Here is an 18,324-nt window from a genome sequence, read left to right as displayed (position 1 = left end):
ACCAGGCTGTGATACATCCTCCAGCGGTGATGATCTGGGTTTGGCTCTCGCGTTTGAGCCTCGTCGGCCACCGTATCAGGCTAATTAGAATAGAGGTTGAGTAAAGTGAGTAAAGGAGGGGTTAAAGTGGGTCATGAACGTTTTATTCATAGCATACACTTTTATTATATTTGCCAGGCTTCCCCCTGCAGCCTAACTTTTGGTACTGTGTTTTAGTTTTTTGTAAGTTTGTTGGCGCGAAGCTAGTATTAGCACCAAAGAAGTTTATAACTAGTTAGCATTGGCTAGCATCACTTTAGCTGCATGCTAACGTTATTCAACAGCACAGAGAAGAGACAGGTGAGACAGGTGAATTACTGTAGTTCTCTCTGCTGACGTTATACCGATCACTGAATAGTCTGCAACGTCCAAAGGGCGATGTTGTCAATGATTGCCCGGTCATTCCTCACCAAATGTAAGTGACAGTGCTTTGTTTTGCTCTTTTGCTGTGTGTTTTGTAATTAATGAAAATGTGATTAAGATTAAGAAACCTTACAATGCATCTGATGTCAGCTTCACAGCTGTGTTAGCTCGTGCTACTTTGTAGATACATCATTATTAATATTTAACTGTGTTAAAAAGCTCAGGAGGGCTCTGTAGGTGAAAGGTCACCAGCATTAGTTTGCAAGCAACATGCTGTGCTGTGTTGCCGAACTCATCTCTGAAGCTTTAATACTTTATTCATCAAGTAATATGTATGTTCAGGAACAGCTACCATGCGGATTATTTTCCTCGATGAATAGTTAAGTCCATGAAATGTGATGAATAAGCAGAACGACTGAGTTAATGTAAATCAATGGCAGTATACATTATAATTTTAAGGCCATGCATGTAATTTGTGCATTGTGCAAACAGCTGTGCATGTGCAATGAATTAATGAGTCTAGCGGTGCAACATTGCAGATCTTGCTGAGGTGGAAATGACATCACATGGATTACGTACATCTGTTATTCATTGTCTGGTATAATAAATTAGTCTACATACACAGGTGTTTTTTATGTGCATGTAGACAGACAGATAGGGCTGGGAAATAACCTGAATTCTGAATAAAAAAAAAGATGTATTGCACTTTTGCAGAGGTTACAGGAGTGTATTAAACATTAGAAAATGGTAAAAATCCCAGTTTGCAAAAGCCCAAGGAGATGTTGTTAAATGGCTTGTTTTCCACTAGTTAAAAACCTAAAATTGTTTATCAAACAGAGGAGCAATAAAAGCATTATATGCTCACAAATTGAGAAGCTAGAAGTTATGATTCTTTGGTCTGAAAAACAATTTTAAGGATTTATTGATCATCAAAATTAATTTTATGTGGATCAACTAACAGATAACTACTCAGTGTTGCCGCACCTTCTGTTTGCTACCATACAACTTTCTTGTGCTGCTATTTCCCCTGTGTGACACTTTGTACTTCATGTATGTCGACTAAATGAATGAAAAAATCGGTATTTTTAGATTCTTTTACAGGATAGTCTGTTTTTATTGCAGTGGAAGGAAAACACTACAGGATTGTTATTGATAATTTCTTTAACTGAATTTTTAAAAATCTGTCCAAACCCCACAAAATAGCAAAAAACTTCCCTCACGTGTTCTTCAAATGTCTCATTCTGTCAAATCTAAAGTTACTGTTACAGTTTGTCATCCTCAGAGGATTGGGTGGTGTCGTTCATGTCATTCTGTCTCTGTCCTCTCAGACGGGAGGTCCTGGCTGCCCAGTCAGGCTGTGGTCAGGGCCATGTCGTCTTCAGGAGGCACCTCCTCTCCTTACACCACCCTGGCCATCAGTCACCCAGCAGAATCCATCACACATGTGGAGCTGCACCGCCCGGAGAAACGCAACGCCATGAACAAAGCTTTCTGGAGGCAAGAACCTGTTTAAATCAGTATGTCCAAAATCATACAAAACAAAGCAAGTCTCCTTCATAAAGCAACAGTTTGTCCTGAAATCACAAGAAATATATTAAAGGAACTAACATTTAACTGATAATCAATAGTAAACCACTGGAATTCAGGATTGAAGCACTTGTATACATGTATTTCTATAACAGTTAATCCAACACTGATCAGGATGTTTGGCATTTTTCTCTCAGTGAGATGGTGGATTGCTTTAATGCGATAGCTGCAGACCCTGACTGCAGAGTGGTGGTGGTGTCTGGAGCCGGGAAGATCTTCACAGCTGGTGGGTATCGGGCTGTTTGCATTCTTTTTGACTGTATCGTCATAGTAAAGTATCGTCATCTGTGCTGTGTTGCTGTCCAGGTATTGACCTGATGGACATGGCCAGTGACGTACTCCAACCTGAGGGTGACGACACGGCCAGAATGTCCTGGAACCTGAGAAAAATTATCACCAAATATCAAGAGACGTTCTCCGTCATAGAGAAGGTCAGCTTCATAATGTGTTCAAATCTGTAATTTTATTTAAGAAATGTGACATCATATAACCTTTAACCCCCGCTAGTTGCTCTGTCTACAGAGGAAACACCAGATGATACTGATTTTTTTAGATGGGCTTTTTCTCAGGTTGCTAAAATATATTTTGCTGCCGCCCTGTTGAACCTCTCTTCAAAGCCACCAGACTCCTTTTGTCAGAAACAGTAATTTTACCCTGCAGAATGTTTTCACAGTGTGGTCTCAGTACTTTTACTTAAGTAAAGGATCTGAATACTTGTACCTCTGGTCATACCCGAAGAGCGGTTGTGTTTATCACATTGAGGAATTACAAGATTGGACTGGTCACAGACATGATTATGTATTTGGACAACATTGAAAATATTGGGTTATCAGTTTATGTTCCTGTAACATTATTGATTATTGTTTTCTTCTTGTAGTGTCCAAAGCCTGTTCTGGTGGCCATCCACGGAGCCTGTGTTGGCGGAGGTAGGACATCATCATCACACTATCATAGCACAGCCATAAATTCAGATTGTAAAGACCAGGGGCCCGTATCACAATGTGAGATTTGTGGGTTTATACATCAGTTACTTCTTTCTGTATCACTACAGTATGTAGTCACTTCAAATTAGTAAGCCCGGTGTGCTGCAAACATTGTATCAGAGGACGGTGTGTAACTTAAACTGGTAGAGAAAAAAAACTTGTGAAAAGCTTTAGTGAGTTCACACACCTTCATGTTCACTGTGGATGTTGTGCTCTGCCACAGGTGTTGATCTGATCACAGCCTGTGACATTCGTCTGTGTACCCAGGACGCCTGGTTCCAGGTAAAGGTACGTACACGTCCCAACTAATTTTCATAATTTGGAAATGTGGTGACGTAAATGAGGAATATTGCTTGAAAAAAATAGGAGACAGATGAATAATTATGATAAAAGAAAAAAATGAAATAAGCTGGTTATATTTGTTTTTGTCAGTTTTGGGCCCCCATGTAAAACAAACTAATTATTGAATTTAAATGAAATGGGTTTTTTTAAAATATAAAAATAGAAATAAGTATATAGCATTTTAAGTTATAAAGCATCGGCAAACATTGTATTTTGTAGGAAGGACCAGAGTAGATTGTATCCGTGTTGTATCGGAGGCTGCAGGTCATGTTCTGATGCAATACTTGTGAATGATCTTGACCCGGTGTCTGTCTTATCGGTCGACTTTACAGGAAGTTGATGTTGGACTTGCAGCAGATGTTGGAACTCTCCAGAGACTTCCCAAAGTCATCGGCAGCCGCAGGTAAACCGGCTACAGGCTATACAGTACAGGCCAAAAGTTTGGACACACCTTCTCATTCAATGCGTTTTCTTTATTTTCATGACTATTTACATTGTAGATTCTCACTGAAGGCATCAAAACTATGAATGAACACATGTGGAGTTATGTACTTAACAAAAAAAGGTGAAATAACTGAAAACATGTTTTATATTCTAGTTTCTTCAAAATAGCCACCCTTTGCTCTGATTACTGCTTTGCACACTCTTGGCATTCTCTCCATGAGCTTCAAGAGGTAGTCACCTGAAATGGTTTTCCAACAGTCTTGAAGGAGTTCCCAGAGGTGTTTAGCACTTGTTGGCCCCTTTGCCTTCACTCTGCGGTCCAGCTCACCCCAAATCATCTCGATTGGGTTCAGGTCCGGTGACTGTGGAGGCCAGGTCATCTGCCGCAGCACTCCATCACTCTCCTTCTTGGTCAAATAGCCCTTACACAGCCTGGAGGTGTGTTTGGGGTCATTGTCCTGTTGAAAAATAAATGATCGTCCAACTAAACGCAAACCGGATGGGATGGCATGTCGCTGCAGGATGCTGTGGTAGCCATGCTGGTTCAGTGTGCCTTCAATTTTGAATAAATCCCCAACAGTGTCACCAGCAAAACACCCCCACACCTCCTCCTCCATGCTTCACAGTGGGAACCAGGCATGTGGAATCCATCCGTTCACCTTTTCTGCGTCTCACAAAGACACGGCGGTTGGAACCAAAGATCTCAAATTTGGACTCATCAGACCAAAGCACAGATTTCCACTGGTCTAATGTCCATTCCTTGTGTTTCTTGGCCCAAACAAATCTCTTCTGCTTGTTGCCTCTCCTTAGCAGTGATTTCCTAGCAGCTGTTTGACCATGAAGGCCTGATTCGCGCAGTCTCCTCTTAACAGTTGTTCTAGAGATGGGTCTGCTGCTAGAACTCTGTGTGGCATTCATCTGGTCTCTGATCTGAGCTGCTGTTAACTTGCGATTTCTGAGGCTGGTGACTCGGATGAACTTATCCTCAGAAGCAGAGGTGACTCTTGGTCTTCCTTTCCTGGGTCGGTCCTCATGTGTGCCAGTTTCATTGTAGCGCTTGATGGTTTTTGCGACTCCCCTTGGGGACACATTTAAAGTTTTTGCAATTTTCCGGACTGACTGACCTTCATTTCTTAAAGTAATGATGGCCACTCGTTTTTCTTTAGTTAGCTGATTGGTTCTTGCCATAATATGAATTTTAACAGTTGTCCAATAGGGCTGTCGGCTGTGTATTAACCTGACTTCTGCACAACACAACTGATGGTCCCAACCCCATTGATAAAGCATGAAATTCCACTAATTAACCCTGATAAGGCACACCTGTGAAGTGGAAACCATTTCAGGTGACTACCTCTTGAAGTTCATCGAGAGAATGCCAAGAGTGTGCAAAGCAGTAATCAGAGCAAAGGGTGGCTATTTTGAAGAAACTAGAATATAAAACATGTTTTCAGTTATTTCACCTTTTTTTGTTAAGTACGTAACTCCACATGTGTTCATTCATAGTTTTGATGCCTTCAGTGAGAATCTACAATGTAAATAGTCATGAAAATAAAGAAAACGCATTGAATGAGAAGGTGTGTCCAAACTTTTGGCCTGTACTGTATATAGAAATACATGTGATGTAGTGTGCTAAGCATTTAAAGTTACAGACGTCATCAAATAACAACGACCAAATTATAGCTGCTGCGCAGCAATGGTCGGGGCCGGGCAATTTTAGGCAAAATTAGGCAATTCTGAGCAACACACACACTAAAACAAAGCATATCACAACATAGAAGTTACATCATATAATTATGGCATGCCCTTCAAATTGTGGATGAGTGGCTGAAGTGATCAGACTCATAATATACAAAGGAAAGAAAAAACTCAAGAACAAGAAAGTAAGAATAACATTAACTGCTAGCAATTATGAACAAACTGGCCTGATCTAGCTTAAAGCTAAATATTATCCATGGTGACAAAGATGAAAACATTTTTTAAAATGTAAAAGTAGCTATTGGATAGACTCTGCATATTGACTGATAGCTAAGCCAAATAAACAGGGAAAAGAGACAAGGGATAACAGGGAGAAGTTAAAGATAAAGAAGATAAAGAGTATTTGTCTCTCCGCAAAACTGCCTGGATCATAACTATTTTAACCTTGGTAGTCTGTAATCCACATAGCATGATGCCTGAACATAGGACTTTCACATTAGAATGTCCGTTCTGCCTTAGCTGAGGCTTGAACGCTCAACTTCTGAGACTGAGGTCCGTCTTCTATCTCACTGAGCTAACTGGCAAGTGACAATTCATGTGTGGCTTCACAAATTGACTAGGCCAAGCATCAGGATGCCAGACAGTTGCCATCCATGCCATGGAAAAGCAAATTTCAAAGTGAAAGTTCCAAAGCTGTAGCACATATGGTTGATTTGTTATGAATTTTCAAAGTTTTGAAATTTAGAGGCTTGCTGTAGCGCCACCATCAGGACTATTGTCTTGTGTTTCCAGTTGAGGACATCTGGCATGGGACTGGACCTTTATGAAAAGTTTGGGTAGATTTCTCATATGGAAATGTTGCACAAGCTGAGGCTTGAACTCACAATCTTCAACACCAAGAACCATCCTCTATCTCACTGAGCTAATTGGCAAACAGAAATGTCACATGTAGCTTCACAAATTGACTAAGCCAGTCACCTGTGTGCAAGACAGCAGCTGTTAGTGTGTAAAGGCAGATTTCAAACGGCTGTCAAAAATTCAATTATTAAGACAAAAATCCGAAAATACACAAATTGCATCTAGACAGCATGGAGATGTTGGTAATTTGTTTGTAACAATGATTTATTGGCTCCATAAGTGAAAAACTGATGTTTAAAACTGCCATTTTTGCATTGACTCCAATTGTTCGCATGAGAGCAAAATTCAAAATAGAGATAAAATTCTGATATTTTCCAAACATCATCTACCATGACTCCAAAATATTGTCATTTTTTTAATGAACATTGAAAATGTATTTAGCAAGAATTTGCACGTATATGTTTACAGTCAAACATTTTGATGCACTGTAGGCTCAATTTTCGATAAATCAAAAATCTGAGAAACGTAGTTTGTGTAGGACAGTCTGAAGATGCTCTGTAGCAAGTTTGGTGTCAATTGAGCAAAAATTGTGGGAGGAGATACGTTTAAATCTGTAGCACATATGGTTCATTTGTTGTGAATTTTCAAAATTTTGAACTTTAGAGGCTTGCTGTAGCGCCACCATCAGGACTATTGGCCTGTTTTTGCAGCTGAGGCAATCTGGCATGGGTATGATCTCTCCCTCTTTCTCCAGCCTAGTGAACGAGTTGGCACTGACTGCCAGGAAGATGTATGCTGATGAAGCAAAGAGCAGCGGACTGGTCAGGTAAACACATCCTCTACAGAATCATACACATATGTCTGTGTTGTCTCACATTAAAAAGTGTTAAATAGTTTCACTGAACCTGGGCCAAAGACAGATACCAGGCTGTTTTAATTTTGTCATTGTTGATTCTGACATGGATCATCAGCATCACCTAAATGCTAAATTGATTCGAGGAGGAGGAGAGGATGCAGTGTAGTGATATTTTTAGTGGATTAACCAGAAATCTTCAGGCAAACTTCTGGATGTTATATCATATACAAAAACAAACTGGTTATGCAGGATCATTAATATTGGACTCAGTAAACACGTTGGACCTGCTTTGTGATACAGACCCCCACAGCTAAAAAGTGGCTACAGGTTTGTTCTCGTTAACACAGGGGCTCTTTACTGAAATACATGAGTGGTGCAAGATGAGCTCCATCTGGGGTCTAATCTGTGTTCTTCAGTTTCAAACTCCCACTCAGGAGTCTGGCAGGTTTGGCGATAGCACTTCAGGGGCTGTTTCTTGTTAAACAAAAAGGTTTCTCTGTAGGATTTCTATAATGTTGTCAGACACTTAAAATAACAGTGTGTGTGTGTGTTTGTTTTTTTGGCAAAAACAAACACTTTCAGTGGACATAAACTAACGGTGCAAACATGCCCAAATGGTGACATTGCAGCCCTTTTCACTCTCAATACTGGACTCATTTCAGAACCTGTTGTTCTCATTAGTCACATAGACACAAAACATGAAAATGGGGTCCAGGTTGGAAAATACTACAGTTACCCTTTCAGTATTTCATCTTAAATTTTCCCACATTTCCTCCCCAGCCGAGTGTTTGCAGATAAGGAGGCCATGATGGCTGGAGCTCTGGAGATGGCCGGGGAGATCGCTGGTCGCAGCCCTGTAGCTGTGCAGGGCACCAAAGTCAACCTAATCTATTCCAGAGACCACAGTGTAGCAGAGGGACTGGACTACATGGTGAGACCACCTTTGAAATAACATAAAAAATAATTGAGGATTTTTCTGAGCATGCTTCTTTTGTCAGCTGCAATTAGTCAATTGAATACCTTGTTGATCATTCCCAGGCCACCTGGAACATGAGCATGCTTCAGACTCATGATGTGATGAAATCAGCTCAGGCCTCCATGGAGAAGAAGAGTCCCAAGACGGTAGCTTTCTCCAAACTCTAAACCTCAAATACACAACACAAAAGCTGCTGTTTACTCCTCCATTGTGGCCTTCCATGGGAACCACGTGTGACTTTGTCTTTTTAAGCTATCTAGCCATCTGTGGCCATTTGACGATGACATAATGTGACTTAATAAAGATGGCTTGAGTCCACTACTGGAAATATTATGTCAAGATCTATATTACTGTTTGCCTGGAAAAGCCTCCAAAACAGTTTTGATAACAGGATACTGTTCTTTCCATTTAAACTGAGGAATTAAAAAGTCATCTATGTGTGAGGTCAGAATCATAACTAAAGTCGGGCTAACTTCCTCCCCTGGGTGACGTCTTACAAGCTAATAAGAAGTGACTCTCAGCTCATCGCAGTAAAGCAGTAACAGCCAGTTTGGTAATTCTGTCATCGACTTCATGAATGTTTTCTTATTAAAGAAACTCAACTGACAGTTAGCGCTGACTGTGATCCATAGTAACCTGTTATTTTGTCAAGTAATTTTGCAACAAAGATGCCAAACGTGGATTCAAATAACTTAAAATGCTTTATTATTAAATCTTTACAAAATAACTTAAATGTACAAAAGCATAACTAGAACACATTCAGACTCACTACAGATTCTGCTTGGCACGAAGTTTCTGTAAGGTTTTCTGTGAAGAGATGTGAGAAAATATTCTGGAATCAACTTCAGGCAACCAAAACAAGATATTTTGTTGCTTGCAGTTCTGTAATAAGCACATTATGTTTAAAAACATTTTCTCAAATAAACACAAATAATTCTAGTGTTTACCTTGTGGAACTCTTTGGCCTTCAGTTTGTTCTTTGCAAAAGCTTCCTGTCTGTTCCTGATGGCTTTCTGATGTTTCACCTCCTCCAGCTGCTCGTACAGTCTGCAGGAACACGATGGCACACACACACATATGCTGCATCATTGTTTTGGGAATGCCACATCTTTTAGATTTAATGCCAGTAATCAATTCAGGTTCAACCAATTAAATTATATTGTAAGAAAAAAAAAACATCTGATTTGATTGGTAGGAGTATTGTGTAGGGGTGGTGATAGGTGTTCATGTAGGGAAAGCTGTTGGAGCATTTATTCCACATCTTTGATATCAGACATCAGTTTACTCTACTAGTTTGGTCTTTGACAATACTAGTCAGACATTCTGTCTGTCTAGTTGAACAAAAACTCTTACTGTTAATTCTTTCAGCAACTAGTCATATTTTTACCCAACAAGTTTCAACCAGAATTTCTGACATCACAAATTCCTCCAAATGTTAGACACTGGTAGGGAGCAGATGGTGTACACTACACAGCAGATAATGCAGAACAAAGCTGAAATCACTGACTCTGAAATGGGTCCTGCAGCTCAAAATTTGGGTCAGACACAGGCTCAAATCGTACAGCATATGACCAGCTTTACTTTAGTTCAACAGTGGAAGAAACTGCCATCTGACATGAAGCATATGGAATAAATGCTCAAAAGTCTTTCCAAAGATAAACATTTACTCCACAGTAGATGGTGCAGCACTTAAAAGCTTATAATATTCAAGTATTACCTCTGAGTTCTTTGGTGCATCTCAAAAACATCCCGTTTCCTTTGCTCTGGTGTGCAGGTCTTCACCTCATCCAACTTTTTCAGCCTGGAATCGCTCACTGAATAATAATAATAATAATAATTATGAAATGAATGAATTCCCAATCCCAGCACCCTTTCCATTCTAAAGGTCAGATGTCCGTATCAAATTATCACTTCCATGAAGGCAACTTGACCACACACACTCCAAAGATTTTTTTTCTCCTTTAGTTTAATCTGTACACACAGATTTCCACCTCGATATTTTTTTCTGCTATATGACCCTGGGGGGCTCTGTAGTAGTCTACAGAAATAATATTTTAAAAATGATTAGATTTTTCAGCTGTACAGAGACTACTGATGTTCTGTAGGTGGCTAAGAAAAGTGCAACTCATCAGATTAAAGTCCATCAGGGAGGTGAATGGCCGGGATAATTCTGACTTTGGGACTAGTTTTAATCAAAAAATACAATTTAAAGTTGTGCGTTAGGTAGAAAATGTCCACCAGGAGACAAAAATGTTGGAAATGAGTTTGAGAACCACTGCCTTAGATAGAACATTTTGTCAGTGTACCACTTTGAAATATTTTTCAGCCACGTGCACCCTGACCAGCACAAAACATTTTGGCAGACAAAAACAAAAAAGACGATATAAAAAGGTACAGTACAGCACCATCAGTGTCTGATTTACTGAACAACCTTGTAACTGACAAACACTTCAATGCTACATTTCAAATGTTTAGAAATAGTTACTAAATTCATGGCAAAACAATTTGGCATGATGCAGTAACACTAGATGGCCATGTAGTTGCATTAAAGTGCATCATTTTGTAAGTTTCATTTACAATTTAGTGATATAATTATTTTAGCAAGGTGCCTCACAAACAGCTCTAACTTGTGGGCCTGTATGGTTATTTTTCACCATCCATGAAACAAATGTAGTGCTCACAATATTTAAAGTGACTTAATGTGTCAAATTATATTAAGTTGAGATACCTGGAGGGGGAAGCTGGGCCTTTTTCTGCTTGGTGAATCCAGATTTCTCAGTGGTCTGATGTGGCTCAGCCTGCTCCTCCTTTGACTTGGCATTAGTCTTGTGTTGAGATTCTGACTTCATCTTTGCCCCACAGGTGACAGGTTGAGAGTCCTGAGCTTTAGACTGCTCTCTTGCTTCAGATGGAGCTTGGATCTTAGGTTGAATCTTAGCAAAAGCCCCTGTGGCCTTGATTTCCTCCACCCTACGGGACGATCTCTGGAGCAGTGCTCTGCGTTTCTGCTGGTGGACCTCCTGTAGGTCTCTGCTGGGACCCCACTGAAACTCCAGGAGCATCGCTGAATCTAGCGAGGGACATTTTTTCAAAAGTTTACAATGTTACTGACTAAATGACTAAAAAAAGATGCAAAAAGAAGTTTGTTAATTATTACTCCTTTGTTCCTGATCACATTCATCTTTAAAAGGGATACAATTCAGGATTTTCCTACAAAACAATGTACAGACTAATACAGAAGTAATACCTCTCAATCATCACTTATGAGCCACTAGAAGGGTGTGGTGGTGTATTATTCTGCAGAGGCTCTTCCCTCTGCCTGTATTTTCATATTTTCTGTCCTCAAAACCTTTATGGGTGTGTACCCCCACGGTGGTTAGGGAAGGTCAAGACTTTATAAAAAGGTAGCAACCAGGTGCCAGCCTGTAAGCAGCAAGCTATCTGAGAGGAAGCTATGAAAATCATAGCGCTGAATAAAAACATAAATATAGTGAAGCGAAATGCCAAGCGGACAAAGTTTGTTCAAAAACTAGTGAATCTGGAATTGGCTTTCACTTTCACTAGAAACAGCCGACACTTCCTGCATAGCACACCTTTAAGTCAGAAACATGTTTCCCCACAATTCAGGTATCTCACACATGCAGCACTCCCAACAGTGTTATATCTCAGATATATTTAGTCTGTAACTGTTGCGGTTTTACCTGGAGGTGTTTGTTTCTTGTCCTCTGGAGTCTCATCCAGTGACATCGAGGATTCTGACCCCTAGAAAAGACAAGATTTGTGTTCAGAGATCATTAAGACGCCTGCCACTGAAATCAAAAAGTCAAAAACATGTATAGACAGTCACCTCTGTCTCGTGGCCTTTCTGTCCCTGTTCCTCAGTGATGGTTATTTCTTGGTCTTGCAGTGTTGTGTCTGTCAGGCTCACTAGTGTTATCTCTGACTGTTCCAGGATCCCCTTCTCACTGGCAGCTTCCTATTTGGCAGGAAGATATAACAAGTACACAACTCAGCCAGTGACACACGTGAGTTATAGAAATAGGTAAAAGCTGCCAATAAGGTTTAAAAACATTATAAAGGAGTCATTTTCCAAAACAAACTGTGACCTTTGACTCTACAAGTCAACCTGCAGTTTAAGTGTGACAGAACAATGCAGTGCTCTAAATAGGCAGGTGTTGTCTTTGTAAGCACTGCAATGGTCGGTTAATGTCTGAAAGATGATGCAACAAAAAAACAAAATCATACCAATATCTTATTGGAGACAGGACAGAGGTCACCAAGTGGGATTGAATTTCTCCTTTCAGAAACACAGTTTCTATCGGCATCCGCTTCTTCTGGCTGCAAGGTGCCCACAGTAGGTGCATCATCACACATGGTTAAATTTGACAGACTCAGAGCTGTTAGCTCCACCTCTGCTCTCATGGGAGACATCATGAGAGCAGATTCATCAGGATGGTTCTGTGATGTGATGAGCTGGGTGAAAGAGTCGGGTAAGGCAGGGGAAGCTGTGATGCAGCGAGACGACTCCTCCGTTCTGAGGCGCTCAGGTGATGGTTCAGACTCGATAGAAGCATCAGTGTGGCTTGGTGTGGAAACACTGGGTTCCCCACTGGCTGGCTGTCCGTCAGGGGAGGTAGGCACATTGTGTTCAGGCAGGTGAAAGGTCATGGAGGGGTCTACTGTTTCATTGTGGGTGACCTCAGCTAGCAGCAGATGGAATGACTCTGAGCCTGGAAACACTAAAGATGGTGATAAACATAAAACACTGTTAAGTTCCTAAGGAAGTCAGAAAAATACATGCACACTACAGCTGTTATGGTTTGTGTATTCATACCGAACTGTCACGGTATGGGGGTCAGGGTCCAGTGCACAAAGCCGCATGCAGAATACACAGTCTGTAAACTGATGCACTTAATTTGGAACAAAGTTCACAAGTGTAGGTTCTGCACCAAAACTTTAAGCCCTGCACTGTTAGCAACGTAATAACAAGCGGACTGGCCTGCACGACAGAGCTGGAAGACGTGCAGCACGTTCACGGTTAGCTATAACAGCGACAGAGATTTGTGTAAAAGACAAAGACTACGTGTCAACATTGCTCCAATGTTGTAGGGTCTGTCAATGGAAACACGTCCCAAATGCTACGCACATTCGACATCATCACCCAGGTGTGTCGATCGCCGGGATGATAACTGTTTGAGTGCTTTGAATATTTAAATATATCCAAGGTGGAACTAAGTGAAACACTCCTCCTAATGCCCAAGTTTTATTTTTTATTAATCTATTTGTTGTGTATTTTCAACTTCATATCATGAGAGCATTTTCAGTTTTATAGCCTGTTATGGTATAAAGATGTGCCTAAAAAAAGTTTCCTAAATCAAACCTTAACTTGACTTAAGCTACTAACTGAAACTACAGATATACAAACTGTTTGTGATCATAGTGTACTCCCTCCAATACAACCACCATACGGCCATTTTAGAATTCACTGTAACTACTTGAATATTTTATACCTCACCTTCAGTGCTCTGTGGGCCCAGGTCCATTGGACTGGTTTGGTTCTGCAGTGTCTGGTCCTGTGGAGGTGGATTCACATCTGGAACAGAGGCACTGTGTGATGAGGCTTCGGGAGGCAACGCTGGGTATGACGGCCCACTGGCCTCAGCTGAGACACCAAGTTCCACGTGGGTTCTTTCATCTACAAACAAACCAACGGTTGAATAAGAACAGAAGAAATCACCAGTCAACAATGTTTCAACTACAACTGCAACTAACATTGCTTCATTTGATTCATTCATTTGTATTTATCCATTCATTGTTTAACGATAAGACTTTGCAAAGATGACAGTCAGCCACTGTGAAATTATACAAGTTAATAACTAGAAGGTTGGAGTCTGCCTTTTTTTAAACTAGAAGTTTAAACCCTAACTGCACGTTTCAGTTCCCCATACACCTTGTTTTACCTGAGTTTCCACTGTGCTGGCCAGCGGACTCATCCAGCTCCCCAACCAGCGGTCTCATTCGGCTCTCCTCTGGACCTTCATCCAACCATGTGGTCGACTGCTCCGATGACGTCTGACCCATCAGCTGACCTGCATAAAAGTCCTGCCCCCCACTCAGCCAGTGAAAGCTGGACTGATGGGAGAGTCGACCAATCATCCGACTCAGAGTGGAATCCCATCCACCTTGATCCGAGCTCACTGACACTGGTGGACCTGGTAGCTGACCAATCATGGACGAGTGAGCAGATGGTTGACCAACCAGTTGCACCATGGCCGAATCCCTCTGATCAGCAGCGAGACAGGATGACTGGTCTGTCAGCTGGCCAATCAGAGGTCTGAAAGACTCTTGGTCCTCAGTCAGTGACAGGTCCTCGCCTGAGTGGTGCTCCAGGATTGGATTTACTGTATTGTGCCATTCCTGAAGCAAAAACATTAATTGAATTTAGTGTATTTTATTTAAGAGAAATTCTGAAATGAAGTAGAATATATGCGCAGACAGATATGCACTGAACTGCAGTAACATCCATTAGCACCACATATACTGTACATTACAGTTTACCTTTAAAGCTATAGTGTGTAACTTCTACAGGTCCATAAATGTCTGTTTCACCCAAGCCACTACTAGAGGAGATGACACAATGCTGATTAAGCCGATCGGCTCCTCTAACATCTCGTGGTATTTTTCAATATATATCATTTTTAGTATGCATGTAGACCGGCGACATTCCCGCGCTGGCACACAGGAAATGCTTCCTCACAACAAGAAGGGAGGGGGAGGACGAGCGGAGAGTGTCATAGCAAGAGGTAGAGCGCAGGTAGAAAGAAAAAGTAACATGGCGGAGAAGCGGCTGAGACACGGTTCAGAAGTGGATCCTACCACAAAGGCAAGTGTTACTCTGTGTACGGTGTGTGGCGACTGGCAAGTGTTACTCTGTGTACATGGTGTGTGGCGACTGTTACTCTGTGTACATGGAAGTGCCGCCGGCTTATGAGTTGTAATAACGCATTATCCACTGGGAGGCGACAGAAGTTACGCACAACAGCTTTAAATACCAGTTTGTATATTTTCCCTAAGTAGCCACAAAAAAACAGTGTTACAACTTATAATTAAAGAAATGACAATTGTGGATTGTGAGTCACTGACCAGGCCGCTCATCTGTGCACCTGCAGTCTCTGAGGGAAGAGACTGATGAGCTGTGGAGCTTTCATCCTCCCCTCTCCTCTCCAGGACTCGAACCAAAGACTGCTGAGAAACTGAAGGGCCAGGTTCCTCCTCATACGAGCCTTCACTGTCTGCAAACCAACAAAGAGGAAACAACACAATGTACTAACATGATGCAATTATCTGCTATGAAATGCTGATTTATGTGAAACAAGCGAGTTTGGCCTGTTCAAACTATACCTGTAGTTCTGCCAGCAGTGCTGAGGGAGATGTTGAGCTCCCTTGTGTATCTGTCTATAATGTGCTGGATGCTGCTGTCATTAAACAGAGAGTCTACAGCCAGACCAGGACGGCCTGCAGTTGCGCTGTCCTTAGTACAAAAGCTTTGACCGGATGGAGAGGAGACGTTGAGTAAATCTGCTTCTTGTCCTTGTTCTACATGATGTCTGAGCAGTGGGGATTTATCTAATGAAGAAGAGGGAGGCGAAAAAGAGAGACAGATTTAGGCTATGATAAAGTTAGACAAAGAACCAGCATGTTGTCTGGTGTACATACAATATGGGTCATGTGTACAGCATTGTCACGAACAACGCTTCTTGTTTTCAGGTATACTAAAGAAAACACTTATTTCACTACATTCCATTTTTGCCTATATATCCCTCTACATCCACAAAGATTCAAAGCACAATCATCCACATGGTCAAAAATCTGGAACAAACCACGACAAAAACACCACTTGCTACAAGACACACTCCTGCTGTCCCTCACCAGTGTTGACGTTTTGATCAGGATCTGTGGTGATGTAGCTGCCGGTGGAGATGGTGGTGGAGGAGAGGCAGTCAGAATCAGGAGGCCGACATGCAGACTGACACATACATACACACAGACACACAAAATAAAGGTGTTAAGGAGATGAACAGATTCAGAAAACCCATATATGCACACAGACACACTGAGCTCAGTTCAAGTGTAGAAACCTTCATGAAATGCTTTTTTTATTAAATGCATTTCAGGTGGAGTAGATTTACATCATCGCTCAGAAAAAAACACACACACACAGGCACACAAATAGGCAGTCACGCATACAAACAGGGAGACAGAAACACACACACACAAAGTAAAGGCTTCTCAGGCATAATCAAAGGCTGAGGCAGATAATGCCCCAGCACTCAGATTTGGCTAGTTTTCATCATTGATCCACAACATGTGAACCTCAGAGGGTATCAAAACACTGTGCCACTATGCAATGAAATTCATGTCATACATATGTTTCTAAAATTCAAGCATACAATTATCACTGGTGTCTGTAAAATGTTGTTAATGTGGGCATAATCAGTGCAAAAGCATCACTTTGATTACAACTGTACAAGGGAAAACACTTAGAGCTGCCAATTTGCAACATGACAATAAAAACCCAAAGGTTATGCAACAAAGAGCAGGCAGGTGCTTGTTCACTGCATATTGACCAAAACTGTTTTTTCCCTTGTAAAGTTCTGTTTAGTGTCTGCTGCAAAGGTTTGCCACAAGCTTGACAACTTGAAAGAGAAGAAAGAACCAACACTAAGTGTTGTACGTTTTGAATTGGCCTGGTTACCTCTGTGGGGGATCTGTAGCTTGTGATTGCAGGCCCAGAGCAGTCGCCTCCTCTCCCAGAGTCAGACAAAAGGGGTGAGATTTTCCTCAGGCCTGAATCTAAAAGACAACCAAGTGGTAATACCTTATATTCAACTTTTTTTATCTTCTCATCAAATTTACTTCCCATCTGTATTCTTTATCTCATTACTCTTCACCTGCCATCTACATACCGGCCTCTGAAGGTTCTGGAGATGTCCCTGCCCCCATCAGTAGCCTCTCTCTCCAGGTGGGATGGCTGGATCTCCTTGAGCTCGTTCCAGAGCCGGTTGATTGTTCAGCACTATGCTGAGTCATGTCAGAGACCACAGATGATTCTGAATCCCCCTGAAGATCCGAGTCCAGAGTGTGTGAGGGAACCGCCATGCTATCCTCTGGGCCTGGAGACATGAAAACATCAACAATCAACTGATAATCCTCTTCATAGCCTGTCACATAGTGTGAGTATGGGATGAAAACAGTCATTTGTTTCTGGGGTTAAGCTGACCTGTGACTTGGCTGGTGTTGACTGGTGTCTCCACCTCTTGAATGGCACTAAGCTCATGTTGTTCAGTCATCATCTCCATGATGCCTGGCCTGACGCGAGTCACTGGGGGCTTTGCTGCTCGAGGAGGCGGAGGGAGGAGTCCTGAGGAGATGACTGATGCCAGGGCATGTCCAGCAAGAACATTGCTCTGAGAGATGAGATCTTAATGGAAAAATAAAACATTTATTCTCCAATTTTAATGAAACTGTAGTATTTAATAGTGACGTGGGAATAGGGAAACGTGCAGCCTTTTATGTTAATGAAGCAATAAATTATTCTGCACACACTACACTGACTGAGTTTGCAGCTGCAAAACCTGTTGTTCTTCCTGCATTCAGCATCATTATTTGACATGACAGTGACGTAGTTGGACATGAGGAAGAACTATGTGTTAGATTTCACCTCTGGGTAACCAGGGAGCATGCTCTAGATGCTGCTAAAAAACCAGAACTTCCTTGTTCTCTTTGCTTTATTGCAAAGTAATTACATTTCCAGCATGCCTACATGCAGACTTACACATACATACACACAGACACACAAAATAAATGTGTTAAGGAGATTAACAGATTCAGAAAAGCCATATATGCACACAGACACACTGAGCTCAGTTCAAGTGTAGAAACCATCATGAAATGCTTTTTTTTATTAAATGCACTTCAGGTGGAGTAGATTTACATCATCGCTCAGACACACACATACACACACACACACATAAATATAAATATAAATGTTAATATAAATAAATGTGTTAAGGAGATGAACAGATTCAGAAAACCCATACATGCACATAGACACACTGAGCTCAGTTCAAGTGTAGAAACCATCATGAAATGCTTTTTTTATTAAATGCACTTCAGGTGGA

The 18,324-nt window shown here is 41.3% G+C and overlaps 2 protein-coding genes across 4 annotated transcripts in view; one reads left to right on the top strand and one right to left on the bottom strand.

Annotated features, from left to right (window-relative positions):
• The first annotated feature begins 83 nt into the window (after positions 1 to 83).
• On the top strand, positions 84 to 9,088 carry ech1 (enoyl CoA hydratase 1, peroxisomal). The gene is made up of 10 exons (XM_033630796.2): positions 84 to 454; positions 1,731 to 1,899; positions 2,127 to 2,215; positions 2,296 to 2,420; positions 2,867 to 2,915; positions 3,196 to 3,260; positions 3,647 to 3,717; positions 7,066 to 7,137; positions 7,948 to 8,098; positions 8,206 to 9,088. Exons 1-10 carry the CDS (start codon positions 418 to 420, stop codon positions 8,308 to 8,310), a joined length of 933 nt encoding a protein of 310 aa, XP_033486687.1. The 5' UTR covers positions 84 to 417; the 3' UTR covers positions 8,311 to 9,088.
• cep295 (centrosomal protein 295) overlaps positions 8,827 to 18,324 on the bottom strand; it is a 22,171-nt gene continuing 12,673 nt past the window's right edge. For all 3 annotated transcript variants that reach the window (XM_033630793.2, XM_033630794.2, XM_033630795.2), the window contains 15 exons: positions 17,424 to 17,624; positions 17,110 to 17,316; positions 16,899 to 16,996; positions 16,073 to 16,169; positions 15,545 to 15,769; positions 15,287 to 15,435; positions 14,104 to 14,560; positions 13,659 to 13,838; positions 12,389 to 12,882; positions 11,991 to 12,119; positions 11,845 to 11,905; positions 10,872 to 11,213; positions 9,861 to 9,957; positions 9,091 to 9,190; positions 8,827 to 8,950 (listed from right to left, as the gene is read on the bottom strand). In XM_033630793.2, coding sequence (XP_033486684.2) covers positions 8,912 to 8,950; positions 9,091 to 9,190; positions 9,861 to 9,957; positions 10,872 to 11,213; positions 11,845 to 11,905; positions 11,991 to 12,119; positions 12,389 to 12,882; positions 13,659 to 13,838; positions 14,104 to 14,560; positions 15,287 to 15,435; positions 15,545 to 15,769; positions 16,073 to 16,169; positions 16,899 to 16,996; positions 17,110 to 17,316; positions 17,424 to 17,624 — 2,876 coding nt within the window. In that variant the 3' untranslated portion in view covers positions 8,827 to 8,911. The remainder of the gene's footprint in view (positions 8,951 to 9,090; positions 9,191 to 9,860; positions 9,958 to 10,871; positions 11,214 to 11,844; positions 11,906 to 11,990; positions 12,120 to 12,388; positions 12,883 to 13,658; positions 13,839 to 14,103; positions 14,561 to 15,286; positions 15,436 to 15,544; positions 15,770 to 16,072; positions 16,170 to 16,898; positions 16,997 to 17,109; positions 17,317 to 17,423; positions 17,625 to 18,324) is intronic.

Source organism: Epinephelus lanceolatus, chromosome 4 (assembly GCF_041903045.1).
Source record: "Epinephelus lanceolatus isolate andai-2023 chromosome 4, ASM4190304v1, whole genome shotgun sequence".
Classification (NCBI taxonomy): domain Eukaryota; kingdom Metazoa; phylum Chordata; class Actinopteri; order Perciformes; family Serranidae; genus Epinephelus; species Epinephelus lanceolatus.
This window is presented reverse-complemented; position numbering and strand designations above follow the sequence as displayed.